At 62.7% G+C, this 17,297-nt stretch overlaps 2 protein-coding genes across 2 annotated transcripts; one reads left to right on the forward strand and one right to left on the reverse strand.

The window, feature by feature from the left end:
* Positions 1-761: 761 nt before the first annotated feature.
* On the reverse strand, positions 762-6,068 carry LOC143695516 (TBC1 domain family member 24-like). Its single transcript, XM_077188412.1, has 7 exons — positions 5,966-6,068; positions 3,871-4,906; positions 3,044-3,202; positions 2,636-2,699; positions 2,282-2,377; positions 1,870-2,140; positions 762-1,088 (listed from the first exon to the last, which is right to left on the reverse strand). Exons 1-7 carry the CDS (start codon positions 6,066-6,068, stop codon positions 943-945), a joined length of 1,875 nt encoding a protein of 624 aa, XP_077044527.1. The 3' UTR covers positions 762-942.
* Positions 6,069-11,697: 5,629 nt separating this feature from the next.
* Positions 11,698-16,415, forward strand: CCDC42 (coiled-coil domain containing 42). The gene is made up of 7 exons (XM_054645379.2): positions 11,698-11,762; positions 12,415-12,520; positions 12,627-12,731; positions 13,822-14,019; positions 14,352-14,573; positions 15,231-15,389; positions 16,347-16,415. Exons 1-7 carry the CDS (start codon positions 11,698-11,700, stop codon positions 16,413-16,415), a joined length of 924 nt encoding a protein of 307 aa, XP_054501354.2.
* Positions 16,416-17,297: the final 882 nt, after the last annotated feature.

Below are 17,297 nucleotides of genomic sequence, written 5' to 3' on the forward strand. Positions count from 1 at the left end.
AAGGGTTTGGAACTTTATTCAGCAATGGAATAAGGGGCAGGAAGGAAGGATCCCTTTCAGGGTCCCTTTCAGCACAGCAAAGGCTCAGCAGAGCTTGGGCACCCCCCAAGCCCCAGGCAGGGCTTTGCCATCCCCGGCAGCACATCCAGCCAGGGACAGGGAGAGTCTCTGTGGTGCTGCTGGGTCCTGGGCAGTCCTGGACACCCACGGAGGCTGCAGAACGCCCTGGGTGCCCGAGGGGCTGTGCTGGGCTTGGGGCTGGGAGGGAAGCAGATCTGAGAGCGTTTCTGGTGAGCTCTGGAGCTCGGTGTTGGAGCCTGGCCTCAGAATTCCCACAGGATCCACCCACGCTGTCCCTGTTGGCCCTCCCCAGGCCAGGGAGGTACGAGAAACTGCAGCCTGGCTGCCCTTCCCTCCAGCAGCCCAAACCGGGCCAGACTGGGCAGAGTGGGCTCGGTCTAAACTGCGGGAGGGGACCTTGAATGTCCCCAGGGGCAGCACCCACAGTCCCCGTCCTGGCACTGCCTCGGCCTCTCTCTGCAGCACCACGAGGGCTGATCTGGTCCAGTCTGATCCATTCTGCTCTGATCCAGTCTGGTTGATTCATTCTGCTCTACTCCACTCCATTCTGCTCTGCTCCGTTCTGCTCCGTTCTGCTCTGCTCCGTTCTGCTCCACTCCGTTCTGCTCTGCTCCGTTCTGCTCTGCTCCGTTCTGCTCCGTTCTGCTCCGCTCCGTTCTGCTCTGCTCCGTTCTGCTCTGCTCCGTTCTGCTCTGCTCCGTTCTGCTCTGCTCCGTTCTGCTCCGCTCCGTTGTGGCCGTGGAGGGGCCCGTGGGTTCCGCAGCAGCCGCCCAGGTGGTCCCAGCCCGGCCGGGGGTGCCAGCGCGGGGAGGGTCCCCGTGCCCGTGCCCGCGGGTGGCGCTCGGGGTGTCCCCAGGGCCCCTAGGCGCTTTGGAAGCCCCACACCTCCAGGAGCTGCACCTGGAAGTTCTCCCGGCAGAGCGGGGGGTTGTCGAAGGTCTCGCAGCGCTCCGTGTGTCCCCGCAGCAGGCTGGCGTCCAGGGACAGCGCTTGGCCTCCCCCTCCGCCTGCGAGGGCAGCGCGGGCTGGGCTCGGGCCGGCCCTGCCGGGCCGGGGCCACCCTCGCAGCCAGGGAAGGGCTGGGCAGGGCCGCTCCGGGCCCGGGCAGCGAACCCCGGCAGGGCCTGGGCTCTGGGGTCCCCCTGGGGCTCTCGGGAGCAGCTCCCGGGCTGGGGAAGGGGAGCTGCCCTCGCCTGCCCGGACTTTAACCCGATATCCCCAACCGGAGCTCCTGGGAGCTGATAGGGATCCCCCCTTATCGATAGGGATCCATCCCCCTTTATTGATAGGGATCCTCCCTTACTGATAGGGATCCTCCTTTATTGATAGGGATCCCCCCTTATCGATAGGGATCCATCCCCCTTTATTGATAGGGATCCTCCCTTACTGATAGGGATCCCCCTTTATTGATAGGGATCCCCCCTCACTGATAGGGATCCTCCCCTTATCGATATCAATCCCCCCTTACTGATAGGGATCCCCCCTTATGGATACCGACCCCCCCTTATCCATATCAATCCCCCCTTACCGATACCGACCCCCCTTTATCGATATCAACCCCCCCTTACCGATATTGACCCCCCCTTATCGATACCGATCCCCCCCTTACCGATACCGACCCCCCTTACCGATATCGATCCCCCCTTACCGATATCGATCCCCCCTTATCGATACCGATCCCCCCCTTACCGATACCGACCCCCCCTTACCGATACCGACCCCCCTCACCGATACCGACCCCCCCTCACCGATACCGACCCCCCCTTACCGATACCGACCCCCCCTTACCGATGACGATGCCGTCCCGGGAGCCGGCCATGAACATGGAGGCGGTTTTGGAGGGCAGCAGGAAGTGCCTGATGGCCAGGAACGGGGACAGGCGGCCTCTGCCCTGCGCCGAGGGCACGGCCAGGTGCTTGGGGCTGGGGCTGTCCCGGGAGGAGCCGGGCGGGGCCTCGGGAGCGGGGGAAGGCGAGCGCTGCCGGGAGCGCGGCACGGCCTTGGCCAGCTCCGGCCTCTGGATGAGCACCCACTCGTACCTCTCTGCCTCGGGGCGCACCTGGGCACGGGACACACCTGCTGAGCCTGGGGGAAGGCGCTGCTGCTGCTGCCCCGGCTCCGGGCCCGGCGCAGGGAAGGGACGGCGTGGCCTGGCAGGGCAGCAGTGAGGGGACAGAGGCAGACACAAACCGTGACTCACAGTGAACACGAAGCACTCCCCGGTCCCAAAAAAGCCCGATGTGGCTCCGCTCTTCTTCCTTTCGGCCCAGTCCGAGGAGAGAAAGGCCCCACACACCTGGGAGAGAGCACGGGGAGCTCAGGGCATGGATCAGCCTCACTCGTGGCCTCTCTCCCCTCGCCCTCTCCTCCTGGCTCCCCAGCACCCCGGCTGAGGTGTGTCCTGGTGGCCAAGGTGCAGTTTGTTCTGCCCTGGCAGCTGGGATGGACCCGGGCCGGGGCAGGACAGGGAGCACAGCCCGTGGGTGCTCCAGCAGTGCCAGGGGGGCCACCCAGCCCTGGGTCCCCTTGCCCAGCCCCGCCTGGCAACGCTCACCTCCCCCTCGGTGGTTTTGATGAGCAGCACCGTGGGTTCGTAGCCTTCACAGCACGTGTAGAACCTGCAGGCATGGACAAGGCTGGGCTGGGGGGAGCTGGAGCCCTGGGCAGGGTGTGCTGGCTGTCCCTGGCCACTCACAGTGTGCTGGCACAGGGTGGCACAGGGGACATCCCTGCCTGGCACAGCCACAGGGCTCCCTGTGCCCCGGGCGGTGGCCAGGTGCCGGTGCCCACCTGGGCCAGGCTCTGCCCTCTGCCCTCAGCCACCCTCAGGACCCCGAGCTGAGCCCAGGAGGGTCCCCAGCAGCCCCAGGGGTGCCCAGGTCACTTGTGCTGCTCCTCCCTCCAGCACCAAGCCCTGCCCAGGTTCCCCCGTGCCCCGGCCCCGGGGCAGGTGAGGCTTCACCTCTGCAGGCTGCAGCCGTCCTGGCAGGTGGAGAAGAGCAGCAGCGGGGGGAAGAGCGAGAAGCGCTCGGGGAGCCAGGACCAGACGAGGCGCATCTCCTGTGCCGTGACCGTGCTGGAGCTGAACTTCTGCATGTCCACGGCCAGGTGGAAGGACGGCCTGGGGGGGACGGACATCAGGACGGGCTGGGGCCCTGTGCTTTATGGGGCACAGCCCCTGCAGCAGGTTCTGCCCTGCCCTGAGCACCGTGAGCTCCCTGCCAACACCGCCAGCTCTGCTGGGCTGTGTCCCCTGACAGGGTCCCCAGCTCTGGCTGTGCCGTGTCCCCTGACAGAGTCCCCAGCTCTGGCTGTGCCGTGTCCCCTGACAGGGTCCCTGACTGTGGCTGTGCCGTGTCCCCTGACAGGGTCCCCAGCTCTGGCTGTGCCGTGTCCCCTGACAGGGTCCCTGACTGTGGCTGTGCCGTGTCCCCTGACAGGGTCTCCAGCTCTGGCTGTGCCGTGTCCCCTGACAGGCTCCCTGACTGTGGCTGTGCCGTGTCCCCTGACAGGGTCCCTGACTGTGGCTGTGCCATGTCCCCTGACAGGGTCCCTGACTGTGGCTGTGCCGTGTCCCCTGACAGGGTCCCTGACTGTGGCTGTGCCGTGTCCCCTGACAGGGTCCCTGACTGTGGCTGGGCCGTGTCCCCTGACAGGGTCACCCAGGGGCTGCGGGTGCCCAGCACAGCCACAGCTGTGGGAGGTTCCTGCAGCTCCCCCAGAGTTCTCCACAGGAGCTCCCATTTTGCCGGCTCGGCCCCAGAGCTGGGAGCGCAGAGCTCTCCTCACCTCCTCTGCACCACGGTGATGCCCCTCTCCACCAAGGCCTTCCTGTTGGCCATGTGCAGCAGCCAGATCTCCTTGCGGGAGAAGAGGCGGATGCCGAAGGCTCTCTCCAGGAGTTTGTCCACGGTGACGTGCTGGGCAATGTTCCTGACGAAAGCCTGCAGCTCGGCCTTGACGTCGGAGCCCTGGGGCCCGGCCGGGGCCGCCGAGAGCCTGAACTGCTTCAGCAGGGCCAGGGCGATGCGGTACAGGACCTTCTGGCCCTCCAGCAGGAACACGTCCAGCACGCGCACGGCGTAGGCCAAGGGCAGCCCGGGGAAGAGCCACGAGAGCCACTCCGAGTAGACCTCGAGCACGTTGTCGGCGGCGCCGGCGATGAGCTTGTGAGCCGCGGGGCAGTGCTTGCTGGCCAGGTCCCCGAAGGTCATGCAGGAGGCCTGGTGGGCCAGGAAGGACTGGTCGATGTAGGCGGCGTGGGGAGCGTTGCTGGCGATGAGGCGCGAGAGGCTCTCGAAGCACTGGGCCTCGTCCTCGCTGTAGTGCAGCAGCAGCGCCGCCAGCGCCGGCAGCAGCGGGCTGTGCGTGATGTCGGGGAACAGGGCGCCCACGCAGATGAGGATCTTCTTCAGGGCCGCGACGCCGTGCGGGCTGAGGCAGTAGGTGGGCACGGGGCAGCCCTCCAGGAACTCGGGCAGCGGGTGCGAGCTCACGCTGCGCTTCCCGAAGAGCCGGCCGGCCACGTCCCGGTACACGAGCGCGTCGGGGGTGACGAGGCGGCAGGAGACGCGCTGGATGAGGCGGGGGTAGAGCCGGGCCCGGCCCGCGTGGCTCCCGGCCCAGCAGCCTTCCCTCGCCAGCCGCTTCAGCTCCTTCGGGGGCCGGCCCAGCACGTCCCGCGGGATCCGCGCCGGCCCCTGCGCCTCCGGCATCTTGGCCCAGTCCACGAAGGGCCCGCAGCCCCGGCCCGGGGAGGTGTCGATGTCCCAGGTGTCGGCCTCGGACGTGACCACGATGGTGACCGGGGATGAGCCCAGCCCCTCTGCGGGACAAAGAGCTTTTATTGAGCGCCTCTCCCGGCCCCACCAGCGGCGTTCCACCCCGGCTCAGGGCGCTCTGAAGTCCCGCAGCCGCGTCCTGCGTTTCTTTGCTCTCCCCCGCAAAGGGAAGCGTTTCAGGCTTTGCCCTCTCCCGCTCCCATCAGCTCCGGGCCCCGGAGCAGCGTGGGGCCAGGTCCCAGCTGGGTGTCGGGGCTGCTTCTCACACCGTGAGGGGCTTTTCCCCGCTCCCAGAACTCCTGGCCCCGATCAGGGCTGCTTCTCACACCGTGAGGGGCTTTTCCCCTCTCCCAAAGCTCCCGGCCCCGATCAGGGCTGCTTCTCACACCGTGAGGGGCTTTTCCCTGCTCCCAAAGCTCCCGGCCCCGATCAGGGCTCGGGCAGCCCCCGCCCGGCGCTGGGCAGAGCAGGCTCCGAGCTCCGCCTGGACAGACGGACGGGAGCGGCATCTCCCCGGGGCTCGGGAGAGCTGAGCCGAGCCCCGCCGGGGCTGGGAGCTGTCCCCGCGTGGGTGAGCTCTGCTGGGCGCTCATCGACGGCCGGGGACACCGCAATTAGCGCACTCATTAACCCTCGGGTGTTTGCACCGTGCCTGTGCTCGGCTGCTGGGGTCAGGGATGGATTCGCACCGAGCCGAGGGGACACGGGGACAGCCCGTGGTGGCACATCGGGAGGCTCCCGGGCCGGGCCCGGCTCTGGCTCTCGCTCTCCAGCTCAGTTTGGCGCCTGCCCAAGGCCAGCGGGAGCAGCGGGTCGGGCTCAGCCTGGTTCAGGGCAGGAGCTGCTGGATCGGGAGCCGCTCGGGCCGGCTCCTGTCCCGGACACAGCCTGACCCCGGCACAGTCACGGGGGCTCCTGGCCACAGAAACCAGGCTGAGACAACACCGGGGGGCGATCAGGGGCTGCTTGCAGCCCAAAATCCCAAAATCACCCCAAATTCACCCCAAATTCCTCTCTCAGGGCGCTGCTCAGGTCCCGCTCGGTCCCGCACTCACCCGGCCCCGGTCCCGGCACGGGCGGGTCCCGCTCGGTCCCGCACTCACCCGGGCCCGGTCCCGGCTCCTCGCCCGCCGCCGGCTCGGCCATGGGGAAGGCGGCGGCCGCGCCCCCGGGGCAGCGGGGCACGCTGAGCCCCAGCTGCAGCATCTGCCAGCTCGGCCACCCCTGCCGGGTCCCCTCTGCCCCGCACCTGCCCGCGCTTTTAAGGTGCGGGCCGGCCCCGGCCCCGCGGTTTATTTGGGGTAAACACAGCGAGGGGTGGAGCGGCTCCGCGCCCGCATCGCCCCTTCCTGCCCCAGTTCCGCGCCGGGCCCGGCCGGGGGCTGTAAACACCCCGTGGGCCGAGATAGCATCAAACAGCAACACGGGCACTAAATGAAGCCTTGATTTTCCCGAGGATAACCTTCGTGCTCCCGCTCGGGCTGCGGCTGCTGCGGCCCGGCCCTGGGGCTCCGGCGTTCCCGGTGTGCCCCCGGGAAATGCTCGGGAGCGATCGGTTCCAGCCTCAGAACGCGCTGCAGAGCTGCAGAATGAGCGCTGTGCTCACCGACAGAAGGGTTGGGCTGGAGGAAAAGCGGCCTCGAGCAGCTGGAGAGGCTCCCGGGACACCGCCCCGGTCCCACAGCGCTGCTCTCAGCTCGGGCTGCACTTAGCGGGCACTTTTATAGGCATCCTAACCTTTTAAAGGATCTTTATTTGCCTTTAAAATCGGATTGTTTCTGCTGTGGTAAGAGCAGCTGCAGGGTGTTCCTGGCCAGCTCCGGCTGCACCTGCAGCGCCTCCCTGAGCATCCCCTGGCCCCGCGGCACCTCCCGAGCACGGCTCCCTGCTCCTCCCTTCCCCTCGCCCTCCCCGTGCTGTGCCAGTCCCTCGGGAGCAGCTCGGCTGTCCCTTCGCCCCTTCCTCCCTTTGCCCCTGACGGGCGGGGAGCCCCGGCAGGGTCAGCGAAGGCTCCCGCCGGGCTGCGCCGGGTGCCGGGGGGCCAGGGGGTCTCCCAATGGGAGTTGTCCTTATCCTCATCTCCCGATCCTCCCCAGAGCCTGCCCGGGCTCCCGACGGGCGGTTCTGCTCCACAGCCGCTCCCAAAGGGGCAGGGCCGGCCCCAGCCCCGCTCCCGGGGGTCCCCGCGCTGCTCCCCGGGGCCGAGGGGCCGCTGGTTCCCTCTGCAGCCCCAGCCCTGCCCGGCTCCGGCAGCAGCGGCTCCGTCCCGCTGCCTCCCCGGAGCCCGTGCGCCGCCCGTATCCTCGTCTGCCTTTGCCGGGCCAGCGGCCGCCCCTCCTGCAGCCCCCGCAGCTCTGACACCTCCGGCAGCCGCTCCGGAGACGGAGATGGAAGTGAATTAGCGACAGGGCGAAAGCAAATGTCGCTTCATGCCTTTTTAATGGCGAAATATGAAATATGGAGAGGCCGCGGGGCTCGGGCTGAGCGGCGCAGCCGAAGGCCATGAATGTTTGATGGCCGCGGCTGCGGGAGCGTCTCCGGAGAGCCGGGCCAGGGCCCAGAGCCCACCCCGTTATCAACATCGTTATCACCATTGCTGTCGTTGTGCCCCGGGCAGGGAGGGGTTCGGCTGGGTTTGGGGCTGGGGATTTGGATGGGGGGTCTCAGAAACCCCAAATAAGTGGGATTTGAGCAGTATTTTCTCTGCCTTTGGAGAGTTTGGAGGTGCAGATTAAATTCCTGCTTTCAGCATGGTGAAGTATCAGAATTGCACAGATACACCTCAACATCAGCAGACCAATAAAAAGGTTGCTGCTCAATGTATCTGTATTTATAGAGGGCAAAGTTCTCTCCTGCCATCAGGGCCACCCTGAGGAGCCCAAAGCCCAGGGGAACGTGGGGCTGGTGCTGTTTGGAGCCTTTGTGGGGCTGGAACTCTCCGGGCCTGTGTTTTATGGAAACATTGCAGGGTTGGCTGACTTCTCCATAAAATCATTTGTCCCGTGCCCTGTGTTTTCCAGCTTCCTTTAATCCATTAACAGGTAAAGGGGAATATTTGGCAGCGTTTGATTCTACTCTAAACAAGGTTCCCACAAGGAGAGAGGTGTTTCCATAACAGAAATGCCTGTTGAGAAACCCACGGCTGAGCAGTCGCGTGTCCTGTGCCCCCTGAGTGCTGAAATGCAGGGAAATGTCTTTGTACAGCACTGGCCTTTTAGGGAGAATGTAAACAGGGGTTTATTTTTGTAGTAGTTTGCAATTAGAATGGCGGAAAAATTTCTTGCTTGTTGCTGAGCCAAAAATAGAGCACAAAATCTAAAATAGAACAAAAAAACCTGTAGGGTAAGATTAGAATCCAGCACTTGCCGTCAGTGAACTCTGCTCCATTGAGCTGATCTCAAAGCTTCCACTGGATTCTTTTTTTTTTTCTTTTTTTCTGAAATGGAAATGGAGCTCTTTTGTTCTCCCCTGCAGCAGGAGCCAGCAGTGGGTCTGTGCTCAGTGACTTTCTGGGCCGTGTCCCCTTTGTGCTGCTCTGGCTCAGTTCAAGGCAGTTTTGGGATTGGGGGGAGCCACACAGGCTCTGTGTCCATAACACACAAACCACGTTGGGCACAGCCTTGGAACAATTCTCTTTCTCCTTCCACGAGTTCAAAGCACCCAATGAGATAATTCCTGGAGAAGAGAGAGGATGAAAGAGATGATAAAAGCCCAGCCTTGCTCCTCGGCTGGTGGCCAGCTATGGACAGCAAAGTGACTCTGCCATTTCCTCCTGCAGGGTGAATTCCCAGCCCTTCCCAAATGTGGATCTGGTTTTCAGGGGTACAGGCAGAGACACCTCAGGGCCTGGATCTTGTGCCAGGAAATCCAACTTTGCTCTCTTGCCTGAACCTGGGCTGGGAGTGGGTCTGTAGGGAAGGGGCTGGGAGAGAGCTTGGAAGGAATTTGGAAAGAGCTTGGGGGGATCCTGGCAGGATCTTGGGGGGATCTTGGGGGGATCTCAGGGGGATCTTGGGGGGATCTCAGGAGGATCCTGGAGGGATCTTGGGGGGATCTCAGGAGGATCCTGGAGGGATCTTGGGGGGATCTCAGGAGGATCTTGGGGGGATCTCAGGAGGATCTTGGAGGGATCTTGGAGGGAGCTTGGGGGGATCTCAGGAGGATCTTGGAGGGATCTCAGGAGGATCTCAGGAGGATCTTGGGGGGATCTCAGGGGGATCTCAGGAGGATCTTGGAGGGAGCTTGGGGGGATCTCAGGGGGATCTCAGGAGGATCTTGGAGGGATCTTGGGGGGATCTCAGGAGGATATTGGAGGGATCTTGGGGGGATCTCAGGAGGAATTTGGAAGGAGCTTGGGGGGATCTCAGAAGGATCTTGGAGGGATCTTGGGGGGATCTTAGAGGGATCTTGGAGGGATCTTGGGGGATCTCAGGAGGATCTTGGAGGGATCTCAGGAGGATCTCAGGAGGATCTTGGGGGGATCTCAGGGGGATCTCAGGAGGATCTTGGAGGGAGCTTGGGGGGATCTCAGGAGGATCTTGGAGGGATCTCAGGAGGATCTCAGGAGGATCTTGGAGGGATCTCAGGAGGATCTCAGGAGGATCTTGGGGGGATCTCAGGAGGATCTTGGAGGGAGCTTGGGGGGATCTCAGGGGGATCCTGGCAGGTCCTGGCAGGAGCTGGTGCCAGGCATGGAGCCCCAGGCTCTGCAGGGCTCAGCTGCCGTTCCCAGCTCGGGGTCCCCCTGGCAGATCCTGGCCCAGCTTTGGGAGCCTGGAGGTGGCAGAGCCCCCCTGGAATGTGCCTGGGGCTGACTCTCAGCTTTGCCCTGCATTAGAACAATCAGCACCTGGGCTTTGATGGAGCTGAGCACTGACACTTGCCTGGCTGGTGCTGCTTTTCCAGATCTAATCCAGGCCTGATGTGACAGCCCACGGTGCCCAGGCCCTGCTCTTGCCAGCAGCCCTTCCTTTCATTAACCTTCCTGCACCACTGATCACATGTTTGCTGTGCAGGGCCTGGGGCTGGGAGCTTTGCCCTGGAATTAAGCTGCTTTGCTCTGCTCAGCACTCAGTGAGCTCCACATCCTGTGAAAGCTGCTCTGAAGCTGTTTCTGGGCAGGGCAGAATCCCCAGGGTGTCCCTGCATTGCCAAGGCAGGGGTGGGGAAAGCAGCCAGGAATGGGGACCCTCTGGGTGCCACTCACATTTGTAAGGAATCTTGCACAGGAACAGGGAGAGGCGTGGAAAGGAGACCCCGGTGTTTGACAGAAGGGTTAATCACCTGGAAATCTGAGTGTGGAATGTGTTTGGAGGGAGTGAAGAGGAAAATCAGACCAAATGAAATGAAATTAAATGAATGAAATGAAATGTGCCCAGGAGCAGCAGGCAGGCTCTGCTTTGGTGTTCAGGGTGATTAAGGGAGATGTTGTGATTTAAAACAAGTGGGGTTTAGTCGCTTTTAGCCAAAAAGGGGGTTTTTTTTCCTATTTTTCTTTCAGACAAGTCGCCTGGGGCCGGAGCGCCGTGCCCGCGCTGCCGCGGCCAGGCAGAGGAGCTGCGGGCTCTGCTCGGGCGATTCTCCAGCAGCGCTGCTCCATCCCACGGCCAGGAGATGTCCCCAGCTGCCCGGGATTGCTGCAGGAGCCTGGGCTGGGCTGGGCTGGGCTCGGAGCCTTCAGTGCCACCAGGGCCCGGAGCCCCCAGTGTCCCCCCAGTGTCCCCCCCAGTGTCCCCCCAGTGCCCCCTCAGTGCCCCCCCAGTGTCCCCCCAGTGCCGTCCCCCCCCAGTGTCCCCCAGTGCCCCCCAGTGTCCCCCCCAGTGTCCCCCCAGTGTCCCCCAGTGCCTCCCCCAGTGCTCCCCAGTGTCCCCCCCAGTGCCCCCCAGTGCCCCCCTGCCCCGGGCATGGCCACAGAGGGGTGCCCAGCACAGGGGGGCTCTGGGCAGATCAGAGCAGCTCCATAAGAACCCAGTTAAAAACACCAAAACAACGGCAGCGTTCTCGTGTAGGTCTGGGTGTAGCTGAAATCATGGAGAACTTGAGAGATCCTAAAATCCCTCTCATTCCTTCTGTTTGTGGGAGTGCTTTGGGAAAGAGGAAGCAAAAGTTTTATGAAGTCAGCAAATCTGCCTCTTTAGATATTTTTATGCCATAGGTTTTGTTTTATATGTTTTACTCATTGTCTATAAAGCTATATCACATATAATCTATTGTATATTATTATATATTCCAATAAATCTGTATTTTTAGTATATTTTAGCATTGGTATTTGTTATATCAATTCTATAGAATTTCTTGGCAAACGGGGAAGCTCAGGCGGAGCCAGAGAGGGAGCTCTGGGCAGGGCAGTGTGCAGGGTCCCTGAGCTCCAGCTGGGCTCTGGGGCAGGGGCAGGGGCTGCCAGGGGCCTCAGAGACCCCGGGGGCAGCACAGGGCACAGGGGCCAAACCTGGGCAGAGGAAGAAGCAGAGAAGATGAATGAAGAAGAGAAGGGAACGAAAAAATTCCAGGTCCTGGACACAGTGGTCAGTCCCCCTGACACCAGTGATCAGTCCCTCTGATTCACAGGAGTTGCCACAGTGCTGGGAGGAGCCCCTGGAGCTGTCACAGTGCTGGGAGGAGCCCCTGGAGCTGTCACAAAGGCTGCAGGTGCCCCTGGAGCTGTCACAGTGCCTGCAGTAGCACTGGAACTCTCACAATGGTTGCAGGAGCCACAGTGGCTCTCTCTGGGACTGAGTAGCCACGGGGCTTGTCCTGGTGCCCTGGAGCAGCCCCAGGGCCCTGTGAGCAGTGCACAGCAGCAGTAGCAGCACTGGGACGTGCAGTGGCCGCAGGCATGGCCCACGAGGACCTGAGCTACTACCGGGGGCAGTACAAGGACAGGCTCCTGTCCCTGCTCAGGTCAGGGGCTTCTCCAGCTGCCCCTGCCTCCATGGCTCCTTCCCTGCTGTGCCGAGCTCCCATCCCTCAGCTGCTCCCATCCCTCACCTGCTCCTGTCCCTCACTGCTCCCATCCCTCAGCTGCTCCTGTCCCTCACTGCTCCTGTCCCTCACTGCTCCCATCCCTCAGCTGCTCCTGTCCCTCACTGCTCCCATCCCTCCCCTGCTCCCATTCCTCACTGCTCCCATCCCTCACTGCTCCCATTCCTCACTGCTCCCATTCCTCACTGCTCCTGTCCCTCAGCTGCTCCTGTCCCTCAGCTTCTCCCATCCCTCAGCTGCTCCTGTCCCTCACTGCTCCCATCCCTCACCTGCTCCCATCCCTCACTGCTCCCATCCCTCACTGCTCCCATTCCTCACTGCTCCCATCCCTCACTGCTCCCATTCCTCACCTGCTCCTGTCCCTCAGCTGCTCCCATCCCTCACTGCTCCCATCCCTCACCTGCTCCCATCCCTCGCCTGCTCCTGTCCCTGCCCCGTCACCCCCGGAGCTGCCCCAGCTGTGCTGGGGGGTCCCTGCAGTGGGGCTGGGGGTCCTGCCCGCCCCTGGGACGCAGCCCAGCTCCAGAGCACCCTGCCAGGATGCCCTGTGAGCTCGGGCCATGCGTGGCAGGGAGCTGCAGGCGGCGGAGGAGGACTCCACCAACTCCTTCATCTGCGTGCTGAAGAAGATGAAGGAGGTGCGGCAGATGGAGAAGGTTGTGGAGGAGACAGAGGAGGTGAGGAAGCTGGGGGGCTGCTGGGACGTGCCTGGGGGGCTGCGCAGGGTGGCAGGGGGTGGCTCTGGCTGTGGCAGCCGTGTCACCCCAGCTCTGGTGCTGCCAGGCCTTCACGGAGAGGATGGAGACCCTCGCTGAGCAGTGGAGGGACCTGCACGCCAGGAGGGACCAGCTGAAAGCCCACGTGGTGACATCTGGGACCACCGTGAAGGTACAGCTGGCACACCTGGCACACCTGGAACACCTGATACACCTCATACACCTGGCACACCTGGAACACCTGATACACCTCATACACCTGGCACACCTGATACACCTGGCACACCTGGCACCCCTGGCACCCCCGATACACCTCATACACCCGGAACACCTCATACACCTGGCACACCTGGAACACCTGATACACCTCATACACCTGGAACACCTGGAACACCTCATACACCTGGCACACCTCATACACCTGGCACACCTGATACACCTGATACACCTCATACACCTGGCACACCTGGAACACCTGATACACCTCATACACCTGGCACACCTGATACACCTGATACACCTCATACACCTGGCACACCTGGCACACCTGATACACCTCATACACCTGGCACACCTGATACACCTGATACACCTCATACACCTGGCACACCTGATACACCTGGCACACCTGGCACCCCTGATACACCTCATACACCCGGAACACCTGATACACCTCATACACCTGGAACACCTCATACACCTGGCACACCTGATACACCTGGCACACCTGGCACCCCTGGCACCCCGATACACCTCATACACCTGATACACCTCATACACCTGGCACACCAAGCACACCTGGCACACCTGATACACCTCATACACCTGGCACACCTGGAACACCTGGCACACCTGATACACCTCATACACCTGATACACCTGATACACCTGGCACACCTGGAACACCTGATACACCTCATACACCTGGAACACCTGGAACACCTCATACACCTGGCACACCAAGCACACCTGGCACACCTCATATACCTGGCACACCTGGCACACCTGGCACCCCTGATACACCTCATACACCTGGCACCCCTGGCATACCTGATACACCTCATACTCCTGGCACACCTGGCACACCTCATACACCTGGTAACCCCTGGCACCCCTGGCACATCTCATACACCTGGAACAAGATCCCGAGTGCTGGGATCTCCTCCCTGGAGGCTCTCCTGGCAGTGCCCTGAGTGACCCAGCTCCTCCTTCCCGTGCCTCCCTCCCCCTCTGGCTGTGGGTGCTGCTGCAAACCTCCCCAGGAGAATGAAAGGCTGAGAACCCAAGCTCTGAAGAAAGCCAAAGAAGAGAAAGAGGAGAATTTGAAAAAGGAGAGTGAGCTCTTGAGGGCTAGGAGGGAACTGGATGCCCTGAGAAAAAAGCACCAGAAACTCTCCAAAAAATTGCTGAAGTACTCCCTGTTCAAGAGGTACCTGGAGGATGTGGTGGAGAATTCACAGGTGAGCTTGGACGTGGCTCGGGGAGGGTTTGAACCAGAGGGATGAGGCAAGGCCAGGGAAATCAACCCCTGAGCAAACCCAGAGACTCCAGGTGGGCTGGGAGGGGCTCCCTGGAAACCAAGGTGGGCCACAGGGAGCAGGGTCAGGAGAGGACAAGCAGGATGGATGAAGGCAGGGCAGGGTGTCCCTGACCCCAGGACAGGGCAGGGCAGGGCAGGGCAGGACAGGGTGTCCCTGACCCCAGGACAGGGCAGGGCAGGGTGTCCCTGACCCCAGGACAGGACAGGGCAGGACAGGGCAGGGTGTCCCTGACCCCAGGGCCTGTGCTGCAGTTCCGTGACATCGATGACATCATCAGCTACTACAAGGCCCTGCTGAGGACCCGCAAGGACCTGCTGCAGTCCCAGTGGTGGCACCGGCAGCTGATGGAGCAGGGCAAGGGCCTGCAGCAGCAGCTCGAGGCAGAGAAGGAGGCTGAGATGCTCCAGTGCAGGAACGACCTGGTGCAGCTCAAGGAATCCTTTGACCGGGCTCAGAGTGACATCCAGCAGTGGGTAAGGAGCTGAGGGGTGCCCGGGGGGCCTGGGGGACAGGACTGGCTCCTCCTGCAGCCAGGGGCTCGGGGCAGGGCCAGCAGCAGTTTGGGGTGGGAGGAGATGCCCCATCCCCAATCCCATCCTCAATCCCATCCTCAATCCCATCCCATCCCATGGATCTCATCCCCATCCCATCCCATCCCACCCCATCCCATCCCATGGATCCCATCCCATCCCATCCCATCCCATCCCATCCCATGGATCCCATCCCATCCCATCCCATCCCATCCCATCCCATCCCATCCCATCCCATCCCATCCCATCCCATGGATTCCATCCCATGGATCCCATCCCATCCCATCCCATCCCATCCCATCCCGGAGCTGCAGGAGGAGCGAGAGCCCGGGTGGGGGCAGATTTGTCACCAAGGGAGGTGACAGTGGCAGCGCTGCAGGGCTGGCAGGGTGGGCACTGCAGGGTGAGCAGCACAGCTGGGCTCTGCTCTGCTCCCAGCACGGCTGGGCTGCACCAGCCCCAGCCCACCAGGTCCTTCCCAGCCCACCAGGTCCTTCCCAGCCCACCAGGTCCTTCCCAGCCCGGATGAGGCTGAACTTGGGGTCCCCAGCGGGGTCCCAGGGCTGAGGCAGCCCCGCTGGGATGTGTCCATGTCCCCAGGAGGATCGCTGGGCCCAGGTGCAGGACAGGCAAGCCAGGAAGGCCGTGGAGCTGAGGTCCCTCACCATGGCCATCCACGGCCTGTTCCACGCCGCCAGCGCGCGGCTGCAGCCACAGGGCAGGGTGGCAGCTGGGGACAGCCACCGGCAGCTGGACATGGTAACGTGGCACAGCCCCAGGGACTCTGAGCCCCGGGGACAGCTCAGTCCTGGCCAGGACAGCAGCAGGAACGGCTCCCTCAGGGCGAGGGGCCCAGCACAGGCTCCCTCCTCCCCTGGGGACCTGGCTGGGAATGGTGGGGACAGCGGGAACACCTGTCCCTGGGAGCATGGGGAGCGGGGGCTGCAGGGGAGGGTCAGACCTGCACAGGGGGTGCAGGGTTTGGGGGTGCAGGGATATGGGGATTCAGGGATGCAAGGGTTCGAGAGTGCAGGGATGTGGGGATAGGGATCTACAGGGTTCAGGGGTGCAGGGATTCAGGAACGCAGGGTTTGGGGGTGCAGGGATACAGGGACAGGGAGTGCAGGGATATGGGGGTGCAGGGTTTTGGGGCGCAGGGGATATGGGAGTGCAGGGATTTGAGGTGCAGGGATATGGGGTGCAGGGATATGGGGGTGCAGGTTTTCAGGGTGCAGGCATATGGGGATGCAGGGTTGTGGAGATGCAGGAGTGCAGGGAAATGGGGATGCAGGGGTTCAGGGTTTGTGGGTGCAGGGTTTTGGGAGTGCAGGGATATGGGGATGCAGGGTTTGGGGGTTCAGGGTTTGTGGGTGCAGGGTTTTGGGAGTGCAGGGATGCAGGGATATGGGGATGCAGGGTTTGGGGGTTCAGGGTTTGTGGGTGCAGGGTTTTGGGAGTGCAGGGATACAGGGATATGGGGATGCAGGGTTTGGGGGTGCAGGGGTTCAGGTGAAGGGTTTTTGGGGTGCAGGGAGGCAGGTCCAGCCATGGCCAGGGTTTGGTTCCATTCCCCCACGGAGGCACACTCTGGTGCTTTCATGTCCTGTCACTTAGCTCAGGGACATCATATGGCCTGCAGCAGGGACAGGCTCCCCTCTGCCTCCTGCCCCCATTGCTGCCTGACCCTGCCCTGTCCCTGTCCCTGTCCCACCCCAGATCCGGCAGTTCATCCACGACCTCCAGGACTTCACTGAGGACATGAAGGAGCGTGGCCGAGCTCTGTGAGAGCCTGCCCTGCCAGCGAGGCAGCAGCGGGGTGGGCAGGGAGAGGAGAGGACGAGAGAACCCGGCAGACATTGCAGACTAAAAAAATAGCAAATATTTAAAGCATCTCTTCAATTCCTGCTGATTTTCCCTGCTCTTCTGTGAGCCCAGATACTCAGCAGCAGAAGAGAGAAGAGCAGGAGGGAGTGAGGCCTGCGTGGCTCTCGGGGTCCCAGAGGCCTCACAGACACTGGCAGCGCCACCAGGAGCTGCTCCCGCTCTGGAAAATCAGCTCTGACTCATCCCGGAGCACAGAGCATGCGGGGCCTTTGTGCCCCTGCATCTCATCTCAGCTCTGACATTTCCAGAGGGACAGGGCCATCCACACCCCCCTGAGAGATGACTCAGCTGTCCCCAGCCATGGCCACCCTGTCACCCACGGGGGCGTCACCCTGCCGGTGGTGGCAGGAGTTCATGGGACAGGAGCAGCTCTGCCCTGGGAGGGAGGGAGGGATGGATGGATGGATGGGGACAGGGCCATCCCCTGCCCTATGATGGATGGGGACACAGCTGTCCCCTCCTGTGAGGGACGGATGGGGACACAGCTGTCCCCTGCCCTATGATGGATGGATGGGGACACAGCTGTCCCCTCCTGTGAGGGACGGATGGGGACAGGGACCGGTGAGGACACTGAGGGACCAAAAGTGAAGTGTGGGTCAGAGCCAGAAATGGGAGGGTTGGGCTCTTGCAGGAGCTGCTCTGGACATTCCTGGAGCTCCCAAGTGCAGCCCAGGTGTTCAGGGTCAGGGTTCTGCTCCCCTTGCTGGGCACAGCCTTTGCCCACCCTGCTGTGCCACAGCTGAGCCATCTCCTGAGGTGGTGCCAGGAGGGAAAACACCTGCA

The sequence above is a fragment of the Agelaius phoeniceus genome, chromosome 19, assembly GCF_051311805.1.
Source record: "Agelaius phoeniceus isolate bAgePho1 chromosome 19, bAgePho1.hap1, whole genome shotgun sequence".
Classification (NCBI taxonomy): domain Eukaryota; kingdom Metazoa; phylum Chordata; class Aves; order Passeriformes; family Icteridae; genus Agelaius; species Agelaius phoeniceus.

Excerpts from the sequence above, each read along its gene's own strand:
- LOC143695516 (XM_077188412.1), bottom strand. The coding sequence starts at position 6,068 with ATGCTGCAGCTGGGGCTCAGCGTGCCCCGCTGCCCCGGGGGCGCGGCC. Across the intron at positions 3,203-3,870 it reads ATCACCGTGGTGCAGAGGAG|GCCGTCCTTCCACCTGGCCG; the intron begins GTGAGGAGAGCT and ends CGTCCCCCCCAG. Across the intron at positions 2,141-2,281 it reads GGGAGTGCTTCGTGTTCACT|GTGCGCCCCGAGGCAGAGAG; the intron begins GTGAGTCACGGT and ends TCCCGTGCCCAG.
- CCDC42 (XM_054645379.2), top strand. The coding sequence starts at position 11,698 with ATGGCCCACGAGGACCTGAGCTACTACCGGGGGCAGTACAAGGACAGG. Across the intron at positions 12,521-12,626 it reads TTGTGGAGGAGACAGAGGAG|GCCTTCACGGAGAGGATGGA; the intron begins GTGAGGAAGCTG and ends TGGTGCTGCCAG. Across the intron at positions 14,574-15,230 it reads AGAGTGACATCCAGCAGTGG|GAGGATCGCTGGGCCCAGGT; the intron begins GTAAGGAGCTGA and ends CCATGTCCCCAG.